Source organism: Dermacentor silvarum, chromosome 5, assembly GCF_013339745.2.
Source record: "Dermacentor silvarum isolate Dsil-2018 chromosome 5, BIME_Dsil_1.4, whole genome shotgun sequence".
Classification (NCBI taxonomy): Eukaryota; Metazoa; Arthropoda; class Arachnida; order Ixodida; family Ixodidae; genus Dermacentor; species Dermacentor silvarum.
The window spans coordinates 34383281-34407382 of NC_051158.1; the positions used below are offsets into that span (position 1 = coordinate 34383281).

General features: G+C 49.1%; 1 protein-coding gene across 1 annotated transcript in view; it reads left to right on the forward strand.

Moving 5' to 3' along the window:
- The window catches only part of LOC119454055 (fatty acid synthase-like), a 322635-nt gene that overhangs the window by 248896 nt on the left and 49637 nt on the right, over positions 1 to 24102 (forward strand). The window contains 1 exon segment of the mRNA XM_049667895.1: positions 22504 to 22579. Within this exon segment, the coding sequence (XP_049523852.1) occupies positions 22504 to 22579 (76 nt within the window).

Consider the following 24102-nt stretch of genomic DNA (forward strand, 5'->3'; position numbering starts at 1 on the left):
CATGCACAGTTCAAGTGTTCATAAACTCGTTCATTCAATAAGTTTTCCAGTTGAAAGTGAGCACTTGTGGTGTGTCAAGTCTCCCTTCGTCTACGTTTTCAGTGCGCTGTTCCTTATTTATCATGAATCAATACCAAGTTTTTCCAGTTTTCCCTCCTCTTCAGGCCACTTATGCATCTTCATGTTTTTGCCATGTGGGGCGCCAAGGGTCATTTTTCGCAACTTTTGGGGAAGAATTAAAAATATAAATCCACATTTAATGAGAAAAACATGGCTTAATTTAACCAGTAGGATAGGTCATTTTTGCACAAGCGGTTTTCTCAATTCATGTGCCGAGCAGTTGTCTGTCCCTTTACGTAAAGGTTCCGGACTCTAAAACCCCAGAAATATACTGGCAAACCCCAGAGTGCACTAAATACCTCATTTATACTAGTTTTTCTACAGCCAGGTTTCTTTTAGCTTTCTCCCTCTCATAACATCATGGCACAGAAGGCAACCACGTAAGACATCGGAAGGTTTGACACTTGCTTCGATTTGCTTGTCGAAAGGATGTTTCGGCTTCTACACAGAAGCCTTGTTCACTGACTATTATTGATTTCATTTAGCTACAACAGGCATATGGCCAACGACTATGTGCATGAAAAGGAAAAGAGGAAAAGTGAGCATTGTGTGTGTAGCGAAGCACCATAACACCAAAGTCAAGTCCCATAGCTGGTGATGTGCGTTGTAGACATCTGACAGAACCAAGGGCCAGTGGTCGTTGCGTGAAAAGGAGGCTGCGGGTGAGCCATGGGCCTTACTCGAGACTTGCAAGCACTGGATTGAGAGCATCCAGTACTTGCGCTGCACTTCGCGCTGACGGAGTATGCAGCTTGCTTAAGAGTATACGTAGGGTATTTACAAGGGACCGAAGCATCACAACCACTTGCCGGTCTTTTTCGGGCAATTTATCGGGAGTCGGCATTGTGGACTCTACCGCGGTGCACTGTATTCTTTGATGTGACTGTGGTGCCGGCTGTGGCCTCGGCTGTGGCTTGAACTGTGGCGTCGGCTGTGGCATCGGCTGTGGCATCGGCTGTGGCCGTGGCTGTGGTTTCGGCTGTAGCTTCAGCTGGGGTATTTGCTGTGCCTTCGGTTGTGGCTTCTGCTGCGGCGGCGGCTGTAGCTTTGGTAGCGCGGGCCAGGCTTCAGTATTGGTGTTCTCCGGCACGACCTTGTCAGAGTTAGACTCGACTCCGCCAGGCCTAGGGGGCAGAGGAGGAGGAGTTGTCGGATGTGCCGTGCTCTTCATAGATGAATATTCGTTCTTTGAAATCCGACGGCATCGGGAGCGTCGCTTTCTAATGGCCGCAACAGCTTCCCCGCGAGACGAACGGTCTCTTGTCATCTGCTTTAAGACCGCCCTTTCTTTTCTCAATTTAGGGCAGTCCTTTGAGGTAGCATCATGGGACCCAATGCAATTGGGGCATTTGAGCACTGTGGCTACACAGGTGTCTGCAGCGTGGGGCTGTGCGCAGCGCGAGCAAACTCTCGTGTGCTCGCACACAGCGCTCACGTGTCCCAGCCTCAGGCAGTTGCGGCATTGGAGTGGTATTTGGATAAATGGAAGCACGAGGTGTCTAAAGTGGCCCACCTTGACGTGTGAGGGAAGAGATTCGCCCTTGAAAACCACCTTCACACAGCGGGACGTGCCGAGTCGAGACACATGAGTGATGACGCAGCCATCAACGGCTGGCTTAATTAAAATCGGCAAGTCGGCGCTGGAGATGGAGACGTCCACGTCGCTGATGGCACCAGTATTGGTATCACTGTCCAGAGGAATGCACGAGTGGACCTTCACGCCGCCAAGTTCCGTAAGTTTGCTCAAAGCGATCCGTGCCGTCTCATATTCGGTCGTTTACAATTCCGGCCACCTGCACCTGGATGCAGATTGCTTCTCCAGGTATGCGGTCCGCAACCCTAAGAACGTTGATGAGGACACCAACAGCACATTTTTTTCGGTGTCCGACATGATTCACACCGGTGAAGAACAAGACCATGACCCTTCATTGCTATGTATAATCAATCGCATACAATAATCACCCAATGAAGCATCTGCCGGCAAAATTGCGATTAAGGAGGGTGTCTATACCGCAGAAATTTTCAACCTGATGAACCTGACCTTCTCATTGTCGTGCCCAGGCACTTACGATGGAGGGCCCTCACTGAACTCCACGGTGCGCCCACTTCCGTAACGAGCGTGTTCGCTCCAAGGAGCGTGTGCGGCGTCGTTTCTTTTGACCAGCTCTTGCACTCTTCGGCCGCCGTTATGTGGCCACTTGCGAATAATGCAAATGTCGTCCAACACCCTTAAGGCAATCGGCAGGCCCACGAAATCATTCTATCACGTTGGCATAGATGTTCTTGGCCCTTATCCCACATCCACCTTGGGAATTATAGCAGTGGCTACGGATAGTAGCCGCGTAGTAGCGTAGTGGCTACTACGCGCTACGCAATTATCTCAGCTATGCAGACCAGGAAGGAAAGAAAGAATGGAGAAGGAAAGGCAGGGAGGTTAACCAGTTCAGCACAACCGCTTTGCTACCCTACACATGGGCGCGGGATGAGGGATAATGAAAGATGGGGAGGAGAGAGAGAGAGCACATAGCATAGCACACACATCGTCAGTCACAGTCCGTCACTCTTGCGTGGTACGTGACATCACTGTCACAGCCGCTTGTCCAAGCCCGTTTCCTTTAAAAACATAAGTAGTCCCTTTGTCGCTTTCAGCTTCGATGTCTTGTGTCGACGACACGTGATAATCGTTTCAATTGACATTGGTCTATTGTCAAGGTGCGCTAGAACGGACGCCAGGGACTGTCTCGGAACATTATATTCAGGACAGTCGCATAGAATGTGTTCTAGCGTCTCCTCGCAGACATGCATTGTAAAAAGCATTGTCGGCCATTCCAATGAGAAATGAATAAGATTTCCTGAATGCCACCCCTAGCCATAAGCGATAGAGCATAGTGGACTCTCTTCGGCGGAGTCCAGTTGGCATACAGAGATGCATAAAAGAGGGCAGGTGGTATTGACGACTGCTCCGGTTGGTCTGGCTGCTTGGTGTGTGCTGTAGACAGAGCGTGATCTCCTGTGCAAGCACTCAAAGTCTGCTGGCTGCGTTGGACTGTGAGAGTGGTATGGCCTCTTCCTGTATGTCGTCAAGAGCTGCCCGAGCGGCATTATGGGAATCTTCGTTCCCTATAACACCGCAGTGACTTGGAAGCCACTGAAATGTCACGTGGTGTACTCTCTCATGTGATGTATGGAGTAGGTATCTAATATCGTATTAGCTGTTCGTATGGCCCGCGACGCAGAGCTGATAGCACAAATTGTAGGGCTGTCTTTGAGTCACTGAAGATTGACCATTGTCGAGGTGGTTCCCGATTGACGAAACAAAGTGCAGCGCGAAGAGCAGCTAGTTCGACAGATGTTGATGTCGCTGGGTGGTCAGTCCTGAGGCTGATGGTAATAGCTCTTGCTGGGACAACTACAGAACCGGACGAACACTGGAGGTTTGTGGAACCAAAACTGTAAGTATGTACACTTTCCGCATACCTCTCGTGTAGAAGAAGCAGAGACAGTTGTTTCAGCACTGGTCAGAACAGCTCAGATTTTTTCTTGATTCCTGGTACACTGACATGTTCTGTGGGACTAATAAGACACGAAGGGAGTATCGATGGTTTAGATGCAGCGGTGAAGCCAGAGGGAAGTTTGTCGTTATACTTGATAGTGTTAGAGAACGACGCTTGGCGCCTGTCTGAAGGTAGTGCTGCAACGTGGTGATAGGGGTCACGTGCAAAATGTCTGATGTGCGTTCTCAGGACTTCCACCGTAATGTGAGTTTGCATCGGATGGTCTCGAGCAATCGCAATAGTTGCGTCTGTTGACGTGCATCTGGGCAAACCAAGCCAAACTCCGAGTGCTTGAGCTTGTGCTGCCTGCAGAACACGAATATTTGTCTTGCAAGTGTTGTTCAGTACAGGTAGACAATATCTTAAAAAAAACCGAGAAAGAGAGCTCTGTAAAGTTTCAGTATTGCGTCCACTGACATGCCCCACGTCTTTCCTGTCAAGTATTTAAACAACTGGGAAGTTGCCGTCAGGCGCCGTTTCATGTAGGCCCCGTCGGGCTCCAACAGAGGTCTTGGTCAATCATTACGCCAAGAAACCTGTGCGCTCTGACATAGGAAATGGACCGCCCATTGATTGAGATGACATAAGGCGTCATTGGTTTGCGAGTAAATGCCACGAGCGCGCATTTTTCTGGTGATGTGCTGAGATCTTGTTTACACAAGTAGCTCGCTATCAAAGTTGCTGCTCTTTGAAGCCGCGCACGTTTCTGAGGACGTGTGACTGCCGAAGTCCAGACACAGATGTCGTCTGCGTATATTGAAATCTTGATGATAGTTGGTAAATATTCAGCCAGTCCAAGAAGAGCGAGGTTGAATAGCGTCGGGCTGAGAGCACCGCCTTGACGAACACCTCTGCTGGTATAGGGTCGCGTAGTCGGGCCATCCTCAGTTAACAGAAACAATAACCTTGCCGATAGGTAACTTGCAATCCACAAAAAGACTCGACCACCTAGGCCAACCGTCGCAAGAGCATCGAGAATGGCCCCATGTATTACGTTATCGTATGCGCCTTTCACAACTAAGAATAAAGCTGCAGATAAACGCTTACGGTACCTTTCGTGCTGAACGGACCAGCTGTGCAATTGATGTCGCGGACATCTTTTTACATGACATAATAGTGGTGAACGGCCCCCCGAAACAATTGCTTACTTAGCGTGGTCATTACTTTATCTCTCAAGTAATTGCCGACATACTGCTTTCCTGTTAAACTCAGCACAGACTGACTACTTCTTACCATCCCCAGACCAACGGCATCACGGAACGCTTTAACCAAACTCGCACAGACATGCTGGCTATTTATGTTTCGCCGGACAACCATTACTGGCACCTCGCTTTTCCCGACTTGGTATAATTCCTCTCGCCGTGGTACAGCTGGATTATGAGAGCCAACTTTACCTGTAGACATTATACTCCCACCATCTACCAACTCCACGGGCGAGTACACCCGTGATGCCATCGCGTGGGCGGACCGCGCCCGTCAGCTTCCCACGCTCGGCTTACGGCGTCACAAAGCAACCAGATACGCTGTCATGATGCTTCGCACTACGAAGCAACATTCTCTCCTGGTGCACCTGTGCTTCCCTGGTCCACTTTGCGCCGTGTGGGCATCCCCGAAAACCTTCTTTCCTGGTACACGGGACCATACTCGGTGCGGCGCCAGGTTACACCTGTTACCTACGAGATTGCCCCTGTCAGCTCCACCTCGTCATCTCTCCTACCATCCAGTGACGCCGTTCACGTATCAAGGTTCAATATTTAGCAGTGCGCGTCCGACGACTCTCTTTAGAGCTCTATAATGGTGCTTCTTCCGCCGGGGGAAATGCTACGGAATAGTTATTTCATTGACCAAGAGGAGGCCTATCATGATTGAAGAGACGATGAGGACCGTTATAACCTGGCACGGGCGGTTCGTTCTGCACAGGGCTACATGCATATGCGTTTGCAACTCTACCTGCATATAGTCGTTCCCGTCCACATTTATACGTAACATATTACTAAAGGCGTGTCGTGGTGCCTATGTTCAAGAGGCAAATGAAAGTTTTTCTCAATTCATTAACCCCGCACCAACATAATCCTAGCAAGAGCTAGAAATTGAAGTTTTAGCTTGATTTCCGACCTCCATTGACCCGACAAGCATATGTTTTCATTTTCTGGCTCGAAAATTGCGACTGCATCCGCCAGCTGCACAGAATGCTTAAACTGCTCGAACGGAAACTGTGCGCCCGTGCATATGCAATTTTAAATATTCGTATGTATCCTGCATTTATCATATTCAGCGCACGTGTTTTCAAAAGCTTTTCATTCTGCTCGATAACCCCTTCCGTCGAAAATCGCAGCTCGCATTAACCTCCAAGGAATGTAAACGCCACAAGTTGTCGCTCAGCCTTCCGTCGGGCCGCTTTCGGTGACTATATACGTTTCTCGTCGAGGACTTCGTAATCGTAGCTGGAGGGAAAAAAAAACACAGCGCAATAAAGACACGGACACGAGAGAGCGACACGCACGCAGTGCTGCTGGAGACCATTTTTTATTCCTGTTCTTATCTCGTTACTTTGCAGAAGTTGGCTACCTGCCAATGCTTGTATGTTCATTAATCAGATTTGGAAAACCACACAGAGAACATTGAGGAGAAAAAGCCGGCAGATCCCACACCCTGTGGGAATCAGTGTTATACGAAGCAGTGTGTGGGGAACCTGCCAAGTTTAGGAAATGGACCATGATAGCACCAAGACGTAGGCGGCTGTTTCATGACCTACATGACACGCATGTCATGACTCAGAAGTCCCTTCAGCTACGCCTAGGAGACCTTAAGGCGAAAGCCTTAGTCATGCTCATGACTATGACATGGGCCATCAACCTTTAGCCTGTTCTTTCACTTAGTACCACATCCCATTCCATTCGTTTGTGAGTGTTAATCTCTTTAGCAGAGTTATTGTCATTTTTTGTCATGGTCATGCCCGTGGCTTCTACCACCATCCTATAGCGCTTCCTTCACTTAGTACCCACGTCCGAACCCATTTCAGTGGTTTCTGAGTGTTAATCTTTTTTTTTTGTGGAGTCATTGTTATTTTTGCTGAGTCATGCTCATGGCTATGGCTTCTACCACCATCATTCAGGGTTTCCTTCACTTACTACCCGCGTCGGAATTAATATCGGTGGTTTCTGTATGTTAATCTTCATTTTGCTGAGTCATCGTCATTTTTGCTGTCTTGCTCATGAATATGACTTTACCATCATCCAACACGTGTATACGGATGCCTCTGTCACACCATATGCCGCCACTGCAGCCTTCGTCATTCCACATATGATCGTCGCATGGCAATTTAAACTAGACCATAGGACATAGGACTAGACGATAGACCATGGGACATCTACTGCTGCAGAACTTGCTGCTATCTGGGTGGCGCTTCGATTTCTCTCCAATGAGCCTCCTCGCGCATGGAGGATATTCTGCGATTCCAAGCCAGCGGCTACCGTTGACTGACAAAATCATTGGCTGTCCGCGGGTCCCGTATTATTCAATGGCTATAGAAATCGCAGAGCTTCTCGACCATGCAAATCGAAATGGGCATATTATCACCTTTAAGTGGATACCTTCACACTGTGGTGTGATAGGGAACGAACAGGCAGACGCTGAAGCGAAAGCTGCTTGAAATAATGCGACTGAAGTACGCATTCCATTCTCACGAACAGACACAAATGCCCTCCTTCGTTGCGTAATACGCCATTGTACGTTGGAGCACTGGACCCAATCAGATCGTCAACACAAGCGAGTGTATAAATGGGGCCGAGAAATGAAATACCGGATTCCTCACAAGCTCAAAAGAAGCCAAACAAGCATGGTGCACCGGATACGGCTTGGTGTCGCATTCACGAATCGTTATAGACATATGATTGGTTGCTGTGACATTAGCCCCAATTGTGAATACTGCCAGATACCAGAAACACTGCATCATATATTTTGCGTTTGTGCCGCGTACGCGCATGAACGACAGAAACTGGTCTCTTCAATTGAAAAAAGTTGATAAGAGGCCCCTATCAGACGAGTTTCTTTTAGGTCCTTGGCCCAATGCAAACAGCGCAGCCCTGATAACCAGTGCCGCTTTAGTCTTTCTACAAGCCACTGGGCTGGACGCACGGCTTTAGAGATGCCGCAGCGTTGTAAACTTCTATATAGACGGTTTCAGTGTTTACAAACAAACCTCGCTTGCCGCTGATTGGTTGCCCCATCGGAACTTCCGGCAGGAGAGCTAGAAGCACTTCCGGCTATGTTGTTTGAAGGCATGCGCGACGTGAGGCTTCTACATCGTCAATATTGTCGAGATGACGAGCGACTCTTCTAAGGCGCTTAGCACCGAAGCAAACGATCGGTATCGCCAAAAGCTGATGTTTAGAGGCAGACAACTGCCCGATCTGCTGGACGATAATGTAGTGCGATTTTCGTTTTCGCCGAGCTCCAAACACCTTCCCTCAGTTACAACCCCGGAGCAACAAGCGGAGCATCTTAGTGAGGACCTGCAATGAACGCAGACTGCTGTCTTCAAGGCAGGTAATGGGACTGCTGAAAACTAGAAAACTTTAATGACAATTTTTTCTTCTTTCTGGGGTTTTACGTCCTAAAACCAGTTCTGATTATGAGGCTCGCCGTAGTGGAGGGTTCTGAATTAATTTTGACCACCTGGAGTTCTTTAACGTGCCCTACAACACAAGCACACGGGCGTTTTTGCATTTCGCAATGGCACTTTTATTGCTGCAAGATGGATGATCAAGTGGGAAGCTGTGCATGTGTACATGCACATGTTTTCTGCGTCATATGCCGTGTTTCTGCTTTTCAATATGCATTCACAAATAACTGTACATTCTCAAAAGTCATTTAGTGCAAGAAGCCTAGGTCGACTGAAATGGGGCAAACTTAAATCCTCACGAATTTACCACACTTCTAACAAAATGAAACCTGTAGTGTTGGGCACGAGATTGCAATCCATAATTGGCCTCCGTTAATTCGTAAATGCTTTTAGAATGCGGCCGAAACTTCCTACATACATGCACGGAAATCGCTACCTTTTCTGCGATTCTGCTCTGCGATACCGATACAAATGCTCACATGCCGCCGCGGTGGCTCAGCTGCTACGGTGTCCAGTTGCTGACCCGAGACGCCGTTTGGGCCCCGGCCGTCGCATTTCGATCGAGGCGAAATGCTAGAGGTCCGCGTACTGTGCGATGTCAGTGCACGTTAAAGAACCACAGGTGGTCGAAATTATCCGGAGCTCTCCACTGCGGCGTCCGTCATAGCCCGAGTCGCTTTGGGACGTTAAACATGATAAACCAATGCGCACATGTACCTAGGGAAGTAGAGCTGCAGAAGTGCACTTGTGCCCCAGATACGAAAAACATTAAAATAAAACGGCTGCAGCATGGCAGCCGCTAAACAATAATTTTAACTCATGTTCGTAGCATGGCGATCCACGCCGAGGCAAGAAACTGGACGAGCGGGCAAACTCGGGGCGAGAGTCGCTGCTCTCGCTTGAGTTACACGACATACGGCCAGAACAATTGCGCAGTAGCACTTTTAGCATTCAGCATTTTAGCAGTCCGGCTACTCCACGTAGTAACCTATCTTGGATGAAGTGAGCAGAGCAAATCTGGGAGCTCTTGCTAGGCTCCCAGATTTGAAAAGCACCGTTGACGAGTAAACGTCATGAAAACAGTCGATGCTTTAAGAGCTACTCGCCGTCATGCAACACACTGAATGCCACAAGTCGCACTTATATCGATATACCCGAAAAATAACACAGAATAAGCGCAGGACGAGCGCGCGAGCGAACAAATACCAGCAAAAACGAGCAAGAGGAACGGCTACCGGATGTTTCCTAGGGGCGCCGGATGCCGGCGCACAGCGTTGCCAGAGCGCGGTGGCGCTTGATGAAACCGTCTATACACACCTCCTCCTCTTATCATCATGATCATTCATTAATCCTTTCCCTCGCCGTCCCTCTTCCCCAGTGTAGAGTAGCAGGCCAGAGAAAGTTACAGCTCAGGCCGACCTCTCTGCCTTTCTGTGAATAAATTTATCTCTCTATTTTAGTGTTTTCTTTACTTAGTACTCACGTCAGAACCCGTTTTAGTGGCTGTTGAGTGTTAATCTTCGTTCGCTCAGCGATTGGTAATTTTTCCTGAGTCATGCGCATACCACCATCCTTTAATGTTTCCTTCACGTAGTACCCACGTCCGAACCCATTTCAGTGGCTTTTGAGTGCTATTTTTTGCTGAGTCATTGCCATTTTTGATGAGTCATGCTCATGACTATGACATCTACTACAATTGTCTTGGTGGAAGTCGAAGGCTTAAGGTTGGATCCAGTGTGTGTAAACAGACATGTAGAAAATGTGGTTCATTCCACTCTGATGTGGTGCATTGGCGTATAAGTAGGCGGAGCATCTTTGCAGCATCAGACAGTATCTTAGACAGCAGGATCTATAGGTGGTTGTCTTCTACATAAGCTGAACGAGCAGCTTGATCGGCACGTTCATTGCCAATATATCCACAGTGACTTGGTAGCCACTGAATATGACTTCATTTCCTTTCTCAGTCGGGTGGTGTATTGCATCTGTGATTTCGAACACCAACTGTTCATGCGGACAGCGCCGTAAGGCTGACAGTAAACACTGCAGTGCCGCCTTCGAGTCGCAGAAAATTCACCATTTCTGTGCTGGTTATCGTTAATAAAGTGTAGTGCGACTCGAAGCATTGCTAGTTCTGCTGCCGTGGACGTTGTAAAGGAAGGAGTTTCCAACTTGATAGTGGTGGCTCTTGCTAGAATGACGACAGCTGCAGTAGAGCTGTTCGGCTGGACGCAGCCGTCGGTATGTATGTGGGTACTTCCGTACTTCTCATATAATAGCAATAAGGTAAGCTGTTTAAGAGCCGGTGATGACCTATCTACTTTTTCCGGACGCCAGGTATGGTCAGGTTGATCTTCGCAGGTCTCGTGAGTCGTAGGTCTCGTGGAGGGCGTGAAGCAAGATGGTATAGTCTCACAATCTGCGGATACCGTTCGGCAGAACGAGGCACGTTGTCTCTCCGCAGGCAGATAGGCTAGAGGGTGGCAAGGAGTCCGGGCAAAGTGTCTGGCCTAAATTCTTAGTGCTTCACCTGCGATGTGGGGCTGGATGAAGTGGTCTCTGACGGCTGCAATAGTTGCCGCTGTAGACGGACTTCAAGGAAGACTTGGCCAAATCCGGAGGGCCTGGGCCTGAACAAATATAAAGCCAAGGTAAACAAAGTTTTGTTTCTGCTACCTTTCTGAAAAGTCGCAGTTCGCCCGAAAGGCAAAGCATCAATTGCGATAGCAAATTTACTAGTAGAGTATACGGAGTAAGGCTAGTTGTTTTATGGGCTGTATAAACTTGGACACATTCTCTTACTAACTGAATTAACAAGCATGGTGTCAACGCGCTCAAGCAAACATGAATAGATCACACTCGATGACCGCTGAGAAGTACTATCAAGACGCTGGCGTGAGCAAGCGCGACAGGAGCAGTCACCGAAGGTTCGTGTGGTGTATCGCTTCAACGGAAACTGAGCGGCAAAAACACAGCGCATGCAGAGGTCAGAGCCGTGTGGAGATCCCTTTCAAGATGCCGTGCGCGTGACAGCCCTCAGCCGCGCACAGTACAAGTACGCAGTTCCTGGCATAGTAGAAGCCGCGCACCCTCCCTCCCGCGCTGCCTTCCCGCTTTCCTCCTTTCGCGTGGGAGATTGAGTCGCCAGTTCCCCTTGTGCTCCGTCGCAAGATATGCATTTAGTGCCGCAGCTCAACGCCGCCTCCCCTCCCTCCCTGCCTCCCACCCCCCCCCCCCACACACACACAGCTTTTCGCACGACCGGAGACTTCGTTTTTGCTCTCCACGTGCGTTCGCTCTCCGTGAAAGCTCGCGTCCCTCGGGCGCTTTCACTTGCACCCACAGCATACGGCGTGTGGCGACGAGTTTATCGCCGTTGGACTTTATACGGAACCTCATGACGACGGCGACGGCAGGCATGCGCTTGGAGTGTCCATATAATTGCAGTCGCAATAAATTAACACTCTGCGAATTTCTCAAGCAGACAACTGACGAAAGGCGTGCGGGCGAAAAGCTGCATTCGAGCACCACAGTTTCTAGACGACACTACGGAAAAAGCTGCCCCTCGAAGGAATGCTTCTATAACTGACAGAGTAGTTTTCTGTCAATGCCGTTTCTCGAGTTCCCCGGTTCGATCCCGTTCCCGGTAGCCGCATTTCGACGGGGACGAAGTGCAAAAACGCTCATGTGCTCAGATTTCGGTGCACTTAAAGAATCCCAGGTGATCCGAATGAAAACGGAGGACTCGGTACCTCAGGACTCGGTCTTGTGGGGTGGGATTGGAGCTGCACAGGGCAGTCTGCCACAGCTCCTCGATAATAATTAAAGGCTTAAGAGAGTGTAGAGAGGGGGAGAGATTTAATGGGGCATTGCCACATGATATGGGAGACATCTTCTGTCTGGACAGTGCAGAAGCGACACTTGCCTGTTGGGTATGTGACGAGACAAAATAAGTGCGAAGTGCACGGGGCGCCACATTATTTCTCGCTGGCGTGTTCTAGCACAGAGAGAGGTTGATACATTAAGCGTTGGTGTCTCTTATGTATGCAAATTTCATGGAATATGATGAGCGTGTCTTTATGGGCGCGTTGTTGGAGTCATTGGGTTCTAGAGTTAGGCCCGCATTTGCGGCCACTCGGACCGTGAATTCTCGATTTGATTTTATTCTGGGGTTTTACGTGCCAAAACCAGTTCTGATTATGAGGCACGCCGTAGCGGAGGGCTCCGGATTAATTTTGAACACCTGGGCTTCTTTGACGGGCACTACAACGCAAGCACACGGGCGTTCTAATGCGGCCGCCGCGGCCGGGATTGATCCCGCGATCGCGTGCACAGCAGCGCAACGCCTTAGCTGACTGAGCCACCGCGGCGGGTGGTCCGTGAATCCTGGAGCAGCGGCATAAGCCATTTCGTTGCCTGGGAGTCCTTGATGTGCTGGAGTCCAGATGACAGCGACGTCGTTTTCTGGTGGGTGAGCGACAAAGCGATAAGTAAAGAGTGCGCGACGTTGGTATTGTAGGCGCTAATAAAGTTCCGTATGGTGGTCTTAGTGTCACTTATGCTGACAACGCACTCAGGTAGCCCCGATGCGAGTGCAATGGCGGCCTCTCCCGTGTCGCCTGCCGAGGTGGTCTTGACTGATGCCTGAAAAGTGTCAATGAGAAAATTGTAGAGCAACATGAAAAACTCCCGATACAGCTCTCTGTTGCTCAATACGTGCTATACAAAAGCTGTATCGAGAGTTTCTTATGTTGCTCTACAATTTTCTCATTGACTGATTTCATGTTAATGAGAAGCTGAATAATTAAGACTAATCATCTAATTAGGCGAAATGCAAGGAAATGTAGCTGCAAGCAAAGTCATACAACATTACCTTGGTTCTGTCCAGCTACGTCGCTTTTTGCATATTTTTATACTTTGGCCCAAGTTGAGTGAAACACGGTGTATAGCCATTCCCGTGCGCCTTTGTACGTAACATATTATTAAAGGCGCGTCGTCAGCAGAGTGGTCGCTAGGTTCAAGTGACAAATGAAGGTTTGTCTGAATCCATTAGGTGCGCACCAACATTATCCTAACAACAGCTTCGAGCTATGTATTTAGGTTTAGCACATGTACGACCTGTAGCACATGTACGACATGTAGCACGTGTACATTAACCCGATAAGCATATGTATTTTTTTTCTGGCTCGAAAGCTACGAGCCACATTCGCCAGCTGCGCGTTATACTTCAACGGCTGGAACGAAAACAGTGCGCCCGTGCACAGGCAATTTCAACTATTTTTATTATGTAGTTATCATCTGAGCGAACGTGTTTTCGAAAGCTTTCCATTCTGTTGCATAGCCTCTTTCGTCGAGAATCAGCAGCTCACATTCACATCTATGGATTTTGAAACGCCACAAGCTTCTGCTTAGCCTTGCGTCGCGCTGGTTACGGTGACTATATGCGTTTCTAGTAGATGACCTTGCAACCGTAGCTGGCAGCTATTTTTTTTAATGCTTTACTTAACTCGTTACCTTGCCGAAGTAGGTTGCCTGCCACTGCTTTTATTTTCATTAATCAGGTATAGCGAGCCACACAGGGAATCCTGAGGAGAAGATGCAAGATGAAGACATCGTGATCAGCGGAATATCCGGCCGCTTTCCGCAAGCAGACAGTCTGGCCGAGCTGAGGACGAAGCTGTATGCGGGCGTCGACCTCGTCACGGACGATGAATCCCGATGGCCACGAGGTAAGCGCGCCTTGTAAGTCGCAAGGAGGGAAGGACTAGGCAAGATTGAGTTGGCAACTTCGCTGCACTTCCATTCTCTAAGAAACAAGTGAGAACGCCGCAAGATGACGAACATCAGCCTAATATATACGGCGAGGATTTTTCCAAGAACATTATGGCGTAAAATGCATGTACGACGCTTGTCTATTAAAGAAAAACTTTTTTTGCTTCTTCCTCCGATTTTTCGGAGGAAGATTTCCGATTTCGGAGGAAGATCCTCCGATTTCTTTGCTGCCTTGCACACCGCGTCGGAAGTTGGTTCAGAGCGTGTATACAAATGGCAGGAGCACGGGAGAGAGTAGAGGGGACTCGAGAAACTCATTTGGACCTTTCCATCGCGTCGCCACAGTGCGCTCTGGAGCTCACTGGGCGTCGCCACCATACCCTCTCGTCTACCATAATTATCCGTAACGCCCAGCAAAAGCATTGCAGTAACTGCAGCGCTTACTTTTGCACTAAGGCGCAACACTCTAGACGGGAGGTAGATAAAATGGTAAAAAGGAGGTAGGGAGTGGAGGCAGAGAATGGGTAGAAGCGATGCAGTCGCGGAGTTTGCAGCCAAGAGCATTGTCACTCTTGGCTCGCAGCCACGGTGTTCGCAGCTCGCATACATGGGGGATGTTTGTAGGTGGAATAGGCGATGTAAGAAGGCAAAAAAAAAAACGCTTCTACTAGACACGACAGCAGTTGCGGACTAACTGGACAGATATAGAGCCAAGATGCGCAACGGTATGTTTCTACTATATGTGAAAAATTAACACTGCGAGTCTATGAAGCGGAAACTGACGAAAGGCATGCGGACGCAAAGCCGCATTAGAGCACCGCAGCGTCTAGACGCCATTACGGACACACCCCTCAAGTCAACCCCTCTGTACCTACCTGACGCAGTAGTTGTCTGTCAATGCCGTTGCTCGAGTTCACAGGTTCAATTCTGTTCCCCGTAGCCGCATTTAAACAGGGGCGACATGCATCAACACTCATGAGCTCCAGTTTTAGGTACATTTAAAGAAACCCAGGTGATCAGAATGAAAACGGAGGCCCCCGCAGCCACGTGACCCATAATCAGATGGCGGGCTTGTCAAGTGAGCGCCATTTTATTGCGCAATTATATGGACACTCTAGAAGAATTTCTGCCGTCGCCGTGAGGTTCCGCATAAAGCCCACGGGCACAATATCGTCGCCGCGCGCAGTACGCTCTATGTGCGAGTGAAAGCTTGCGACGGTGAGCCGGCAATAGCGGCTCGCGCACACAGGGGCCGCAAGCGGGAAGAAAGCGCGCATTCTTCCAGTGACGCATAACGCTGCGGAGGGAGGGTAGGGAGGTGGAGGGGCCGCGCTTTACTGCGGCCGCGCGCTCGCGCCGGGCCGAAAGTCTCCGGGGGAATGGTGGGCAGGTGGAGGGGCCGCGCTTTACTGCGGCTGCGCTGTCCCGCCGGTATGCACGGCTTCGGTGGGAGTGGGGCGGGGGCACGTTTCGCGCCGCGAACGCTCGCCCGCGCGGCTGTATCTTGAAAGCCAACTGCGGCGGGAGCAGAGTCCACCCTCCCTGTGTTTTCGCGCCTAAGATCGCGCTGAAGCGAGCACCGAGACGAAGCTCAATTCGCTCGCTCGCTGCTGCTGCTGCTGCTGCGCTGGCTCACTCCAGCGTTTCGACAGCTAGTTTCTGCGGTAATCGAGTGAGATGCGTTCATGTTTCCTTGTGCGCGCGTGACACCATGTTTGTTAATTTCGTTAGCGTGCATATGTTAACAAGTTTATACCGACGATGAAGCTACTATCCTCACTCTGTGTAGTTGTCGAATAATTTGATATCGCAATCGATGCTTCGCCTTTCGGGCTAAACTGCGACATGAAAAAAAAATGAAGTTTAACACTGCTGCCACGATTCGTTACACAGTGTGAGGCAATCCCAGTGCTAATTCCTTCTCGCAGCCTTGAATAATAGCGCACAACAACGCTTCAAGCAATACGCCTCACTATGTGTTCTGCCTATTACGCAGAAAAATGAAAGTCGAGCTGGGAAGCAACGTTTACCAACAACTCACCACTCTGGTATTGCACTAAACGCTGATGAACCTAAACATTCGCCGTTAACATCGCCATCAATTACCCTCAATCAACGCGAACAGCACAGATAGCTTCTGTTACGCTGATTCCACAGCGTGGGATCAGCATAATTTTTTGCAACCATGGCTCACCTTGGGCGTACTAACGGTGCATTTTGTATAAAAAAAATTTAGTGCAGCACGATTAGGTACTCGAAAAATGAGGAAAACATTGGAAAGAAAATAAATGTTAGTGCCCTCCGACAAAGAAGAAATACAAGATGGTTAAACGTTACCGAAATTAAAAAAGGACCTACCGCGGCGTAAATGATGATCCAAGTTTGCAGCATGCACACAAACGAGTACGCAAAAATAACCGAGGACAAAAAATATCGCAGTTTTGCCCTAAAGGCGAAGCATCAATTGCGATAGCAAATTAGTAGAGAGCTATTCGAAGTACGGATAGTAGTTTCATCGGCTGCATAAACTTGGACACATTCACTTACTAACTGAAATAACAAGCATGGTGTCAGCGCGCACAAGCACACATGAATAGATCACACCCAATGACTGCAGACAACCACTGTCAAAACGCTGGCAGCAAGCGCAGCCGTCGCAGCGAGCGAAGGTTCGTGTGGTCTATCGCTTCAACGGAAACTGAGCGGCCGAATGAACAGCGCATACAAAGTTCAGAGCCGTGTGGAGATCGCTTGCAAGATACGGCGCGCGCGACGACACCGGCAGCCCGTACCGGCGCAAACATATTAGAAAGGATCAAGCGCAAAGCTCAAAGTACAGTCAACCACAAAAGTTTGCGGACCACGCGAGCGCGTGGCCAAGAGCCTCTTCGCGACACTTCCGCTACGTCACCAGCGATCGACAGCAGCGCTACGTTGAAGACGCATCCCTCCTTAAATCTATGGCCTGTCTATTTTCGCACTGTGCGCAAATATTTTCTACCTATCTCTTTCAACGTGACGCGCTCTTTGTTAGCCAGGGCTACTTGCTTATATTTTGAGAGCAGAATATCAGTACAAGTAATCAGACAGCGTATTCTTCGGCTGTTATCAGTTCTATTTTCGCGTAGCCACGCCGTTTTTTTTTTTTTCGTGAGTGCGTGAGTGAGCGGTAAGGCAGCCATGGGACACAGATGCTTAGTCAGTAGGCAGAATTTTTCCGTTCCTCCCCCATCGCTAAGTGACAGTAGCGGCCGGGATTTGATCGCCTGCGCCCAGGTTTTGCTGCGCAAAGCCCGAACCACCGCGCTGCGACAGTGGTTACATTAAGAAAAATAAGAAATAATCGGGTGCGATGACTCTTTTTATAACCCTTTGCGACACGGCGTCCTCGTTTGGGGACTCGAACTTCGGAGGCGCGTCCCACGCCACGTGTTTCTTCAAATGACCTAAAACTCAGTGGGCACATTCGTGTCCGCTTCCTGATGGGACAACAAGCGGTCAGTTAACTTCATTGTCCTGCGTATTGCTGCAGATGATCACTTTGCTGGAGACACTACCATGTTAGACAATCGTTCGACGTGCCGCGTTCCAAGACCAACGTCAAGAGTATTTTTTTTCTCCGGTCGACACGAATACAACCGAAAAAGCAAGTGTGCATGCGTTTCGGGCCTAATAGTTGATTCTTTTTATGCAAGCATTGAAGCTGACGGATTTCAGAATAATTAGATAATGAGTTATACGCTAATTAATTTTTTTAACTGAAACTCGCACAAAACAGCACATTGCTTCGTCTTCTTTCTTGGAATGTAATAGTGAGCGTCTTGAAATGATGCCATGCGCATTTGACGCATTTGCAGACAGTGCATCATAATTCGTGTCTGAAGGGGATGAATTTATTCACAAGACATTTACAGAAGTGTCATGAAACATAGGTCTCTCAATGATCTAGTAGGAAGTGAAATGTCCGCCGTTTTCTAGCACCTTATTGATGCGTGTGGGCATCGACTCGTACAAAGATTCAGTAATCTCCGGTCGACCGCGCAGGCTTTCCCATTCTTGTGCGATCGCTTGCCACAGCGTATCGGCCGTGCGGCCGCGGTTGGCTCGTGTGGACAGCCGTTTCTTCAACATGCCCCAGACATTTTCTATGGGATTCAAGTCGGCGCCACATGGAGGCCACTCAAGCTGGCAAACAGCATGTTCTTCTAGCAATGACTGGACGATACGTGCTCTATGGATCGGGCTGCGGTCGTGTTGAAAAAAATAGCAGCCGTCGCTGAAGGGACCGTCCAGCGCATACGGAACGAGGTGTCTAGTTATGACGTCGCAGTACCGTGACGCAGTGAAGGGCCCTTCCAGACGCACAAGGGGACCAAGGCCATCTTTGCTGATTGCTCCCCACACGCTCACGGAACACCGTCCACTGGATAGAACACTCTGTGTGTAATTAGGCAGATATCTGCAAGAAATAGCATACAATTGGGTTCCAGCGGCGCGTCTAAAAATGTTGTGATTCCTCTTGCGTATGAACTTTATAATGCTGTTATAGAGTTGCAATAGAAAACGTGCAAACATCATTAGATAGTACTGAAAGACCCACTGGCAGCTTTTAATTAGCTTCAGAGTAAGTAGTACTATGAAATAATCGTTAATGTTTTCAACATAATACCACTACACAAAAATCTCGTAATGTCCAAAAGCTCATTTTACGTGAAACATGTTGTGAACTGCCAATACACTGTAAACACACCTGCAGTTTAGTGGACGCCAAACCCGCTTCCGTTGGTCCCAGCGCGTGGAAAAAGTTGACTCGTCGCTAAAGATGACATCGCCCCATTTCTCTGTTGTCCAATCTTTCATTGCTGTAGCGAACATGAGTCGTTCTTGTAGCTGGCTGTCTGAGAGGCAGGGCTTCTGTGCTGCTACGAAAGACTGCAGGCCAAGCTCACTCAGCCTTCTTCTTACAGTCTCAGACGATACCGTGAGCGAGAGCGCTTCTCGGATATCCTCTGCACTTTGAAAAGGATCAGCCACGATGGCGGCCGTAATCAGGCGGTCCTCTTCCTCAGTCGTGGCCCTTGGACGCCCACTGCGCTCCATATCTGTGAATCTGTCATCGTCGCGGAAAGCTTGAATAATCCTATTCACGGCAGTCCGGCTCCTGTTGGTTCGGCGGCAGATTTCGCGCTGAGGTATTCCCTCTATAAATAAACGCACAATGTGCCTTCTTTCGTCAAGTGGAACACGCAGCGGCATCTTTCCAAATAGGCAATCACCACGTGGCCTGAAGCAAGTCTACTACGTTTTCAGCGACTGATGCGAAGATGCGCCTATGTGTGAAAGAAAATTTTCTATGCATCCGCTTTTTCTTTATTTTAACACGAAAGTGTTTTATGCCGGGGTCCACCAAGACTTCACTGACGTATTTCCGTCACGGAAATACGTCAGCTTACAATGTACGCGAACATAATACAAAGAAAGAAACCAGAAGAAAACGTTCCACAAACATGCAAAATTTGGAAATCGAACCCACGACCTCTCGGTCCGCGACGATAGATCGCCGAGCGTTTAACCCATTGCGCCACAAACGCATTTGCAGAGAGCTACACAGACGCGCCTTATATATCTAACACTCCTCCGTGTACCGGCGCTCTTGCTCGGGGCGGTGCCGCCGCCTACGAGCAGAAAAGAGAAGTACTGCATTATGACACTAACGCGCACCGACAGTGAACGCTTCGGTGGTCTCAGCACTACGACGCCTCGATGCCAGCATTCGAAGGGACGCTGGCATCAAGAAGCACTACGAACGCCACCTAGGTGGCGTTCACCATACTCAGCACAGCGGAGCGTGGCCTCCGCAATTAGCTCTGAAAATGTTTCTGAAGTTGATCGCGGAGGCTGCAATTACGACGCGCTGTACGCGCTGATTTGACTCGGTGACGATTCAGTTACGTGCTTTGTCTTGCGCGTTGTATTAGTGTGTCAGTTACGTGCTTCGTCTTTCGCGTTGTGCTAGCGTGTGCAGCGTAGTGCAGCTTCCATATGCACGACGGTTGCTCATGGTCATCGACGTTGGTAGTCGTGATGGAGGAGACGTGCCACCAGGCGTCAGCGTGGGTGCATCAACGCCTAAGGGCGCTTTAGCCACAAAACACCAATAGACATTATATATCAATGTGCAATAAACATTACACTACTTCTGTGAAGACACGTTTCACTTTCGTGTTCTATACCGATTCCTATATAAGAGGGATCAACCACATTTTTTTTGATGACAGTGAAACACCTCCCTACCCTTTCTCTCAAGACGCAGAAGCAGCAACACTCATTGGACCAAGATGCTGCCAACCAAAGTGTGCCAGTAAACGTCGCGTAAAAAAATCGTCGCAGCGCTTCGTGAAACTTATCTACCCACTGGCACACCAGTCGACAAAGGTTGCAGTGATTGCTCCGATACTGCTATCAAGCCAGATATGTGGTGGTCTTATCGCAGACAGCGCTCTGCGTCAACACAACGAACTAACAATGTCATGCACGGGAATAAAAAATTAACAGGCAGGCGAGTACCAAGAGGGCTCATATCCGGGAGAGCGCCCCTGTCGCCGCTAGGTGGCGTACCGCTAGGTGGCGCGGATAGGCAGTCTGGCACGCGCTCGCGTGGTCCGCAAACTTTTGTGGTTGACTGTACATGAACGCATTTGTTGGCAGAGTAGAAGCAGCCCAGCCCGCGCTGCCTTCCCGCTCTTCTCCTTTCGCGTGGGAGATTGCGTCGCCAGTTCCCCTTGCGCCCGGTTGCAAGATACGCATTTGGTGCCGCAGCAAAGCGTCGCCATCGATGGCTCTCGCAAGCTCTCACTCACACATACAGCATACAGCGCGCGGCGATGATGTTATCGCTTACAGCAAAAAAAAAAAAAAAACGGGCAAGTTTGCAATCGCTCGCGCAAAGTTTAGGCACAGCGAATCTTACTGACTGCTACTGCAAGGTATGAACTTGGTTGCTGCTAGGTGTTAACTTGGTTTAACTTAACTACGCATGCAGGAAGGTATTCCCGAGCGATCATTTTCGGAGTACCTTCCCTTTCGCGACATTTCGTGTGACTAGTGCTGGACGCGTCGGCGCCTACGAGCGACAGCGCTCCTGGCATGCCACAAACGCAGGCAGGCTAACCAAGGTTTTGGCACAGTGCCAAGAACGCTGTTTCTTGCCGACGCCGAACGCTTTGGAGGCTAACCGCTCGATATCAATCGGCCAGCTTCGTTGTGTCTTTAGTTTTGCGCGGCCTAGTGCAAGCATTCGCCTTTTTTTTCTCTCCTGGCTCAGCGCGCCGCGGAGAGAGAAGAGGAGGGGGTCGGATAGGCAGAGCTGACGAGGAGGAGACTGCGTGCGCATGCGGTCTCCGCCTCCTCCACCGGGTTGCCACGGTTCCGGCGCGGCGGTTTCTTGGCACGCACCACAAATTACGGCTGGCTTAAACAGGTTCGCTGTTAAAACGGTCAAAAAGACGAAGGGCAAAAAAAAGGGAATTCACCAGAAGGGTTGTGGTGTGAATTACCTTCTCTTGTACGTTTTTTCTCACTTGTTTTTACTGTGAATGATGTACCAACTGGCTCGGATTTCAACTCTCCTGCGGTGTTATCACCCGTGGAGTTAATACTGGACATCACGGCGACGTGCTTCCAGTGTTCAAATAATTGCTCTCGCAATATATATAGTTCCACACGCTTGATGCGTCAGGATTTCGCAAGCCCGGAATCTTCTCAAATGTAAGATTCATTCCGAAGTGCTTTTTTGTCTCCGTAGCTTTCAACCATAGAATTTTCTGGAACAACCGAGCGTAATATTATTATACAAGTGGTCATACCATGGCAGGGGTAAAGAAAGCCGTCCGAGGTTAAGTAAACAGTGCGTTTTTTTTTCAGTTATTCATCTTGAAATAACATTTATGCCAATCAGCACCATGCACTCACTAAGGCTCACACATTCGTCATCTCACAACTCAACCTGATGATCCTAATCCTCAGTCACTTCATACTTTGCATTCAAACATCAAAATAAAGCGTGTGCTTGGAGGCCAATATTTTCTCTAAAGCATCAGAGTTCTCCAGAAGAGAAAGAATGCAAACTTGTGAACTTCATTCTGTTGCTAACCTTCTTCATACTGAACTGCATGGCTGGTCGCAGGACTCGTTGCTGTGCCCGAAAGAATGGGAACTATCAAGGACCTGTCCCGCTTCGACGCGCAGTTCTTCGGCGTACCTCCAAGACAGGCCAACGTCATGGACCCACAGCTCCGGCTACTTTTGGAGACATCGTACGAGGCCATTGTCGACGCGGGCTACGACCCGTCGACAATGCGGGGTCACCGAGTCGGAGTATTCGCCGGCTGCATAATGTCTGAAACGAGGGCCGCACTGAACGTCGACGTGGACGAGGTCGATGGCCACACGTTGGTCGACAACCTGTCGGCTATGCTCGCGAATCGCGTCTCCTACGCATTCGATTTTAATGGTATGAGAGAGGCATTCATCATTGGATTACTTGAATTATAGTATTTACACTGTGTAACCACATACCCCTCTGCAAACTCTAAAGAATTACGGAAATTGAAGGTGATAGGTTAAGGAGACCCGAAGTGTAAACAAGAACGAAACAAAAGGTGTGCACATATACCCCAACCCTCTTACCATAGCACATATAGGGCAGTCAGCCGGTCCCTACAGTCGATAATGTCCCTATTCTTTCTTTTTTTCGTCTTGCTCCTCAAGGATTTAAGAATGACATGCGTGAGGGCGCTAATGTGTAAAGTGCGAAGAATCGTGGTAAGCGAGGGACTCGATTTCAACTGTCACATATATACATATGTAGGCAAAAAGCAGCGAAGAAAATGAAAGAATAGAGGAAAACGAACTCGCCTTTTTCATTGACACTGAACTCCAATTAACTCTTAATTAGGAGCAACTTGACAGTAACATTTACCTTCACACTCGTTTTGCTATTCGCGGTAACCATATCCTTCACGTTCGCATGGCGCATGAGGGACTCCATATGTCATGGTGCGCTGGCCATTATCCTCGTGGCAGCTTTGTTGGTACTTTTTTTTTATCTGAAAAAAAAATCCGTTTCGTAAAATCTTATATAACATCCTCTTCGCCGTGTATAGGCGTCACATGCTTGTTGCAGCACTTTTGTGGGCAATCTTTCTTTGCAGTCAACAGTGACATACGTCCACGGCAACCGAATGAGCACATAACAGAGTCACGCAAGTAAAAGTACGAAACTGCGGGTTTACCATGCCCCAAAAGACAGAAAACGGAGTGTTGTCGGGCAGTGTATACGCAATTGGTGAAGTGTTGCCTGCAACCGGAAAATGTGAACTCTGTAGCACACACTCCCTGGGCTTGGGCCGCAAGCCAGACAGTAAAAAATACGGGCGGCATGCAGGAATATGCCCGTCCGTCCCATTGCTGGGCATATTCCTGCATGCCGCCCGTATTTTTCACGGACGGGCGTATGCGAAGAGGTAGCAAATGGAGCTTAATGAAAAGTCTACTCAACAATAAACAGTCTAAGAGTACCCTTAGCCTTGCGACGGATAGGCTCATAAATAAGCAAATCGCAAGTGGTCTCACCGAGAGGGAATTAGCCAACAACTTAGCATATACCTATCTCCCCCTCGCCAAAGACGGAGATCGCCCGGTAGATGTAAACTATATGGGACTCTTGGCACCTGATCTAGAGCAACCCTTCACCGTATCAGAGATCAGATATGTTCTCTTCAATCTGAATGGCAGATCAGCCCCGGGACCCGATGGAGTCACGAACAAACTCCTTAGGAACCTAGATGATAGGGCAATCGAGATAGTCACGGCCGAAATAAACGAGGTATGGAAAACTGGACAGGTCCCGATAGACTGGCGTACCGCAAAAGTGGTACTCATACCCAAACCAGGCAAACCCCCACATATAAACAACCTGCGGCCCATATCCCTTACAGCATGCATCGCCAAGGTTGCGGAGCACGCGATACACAA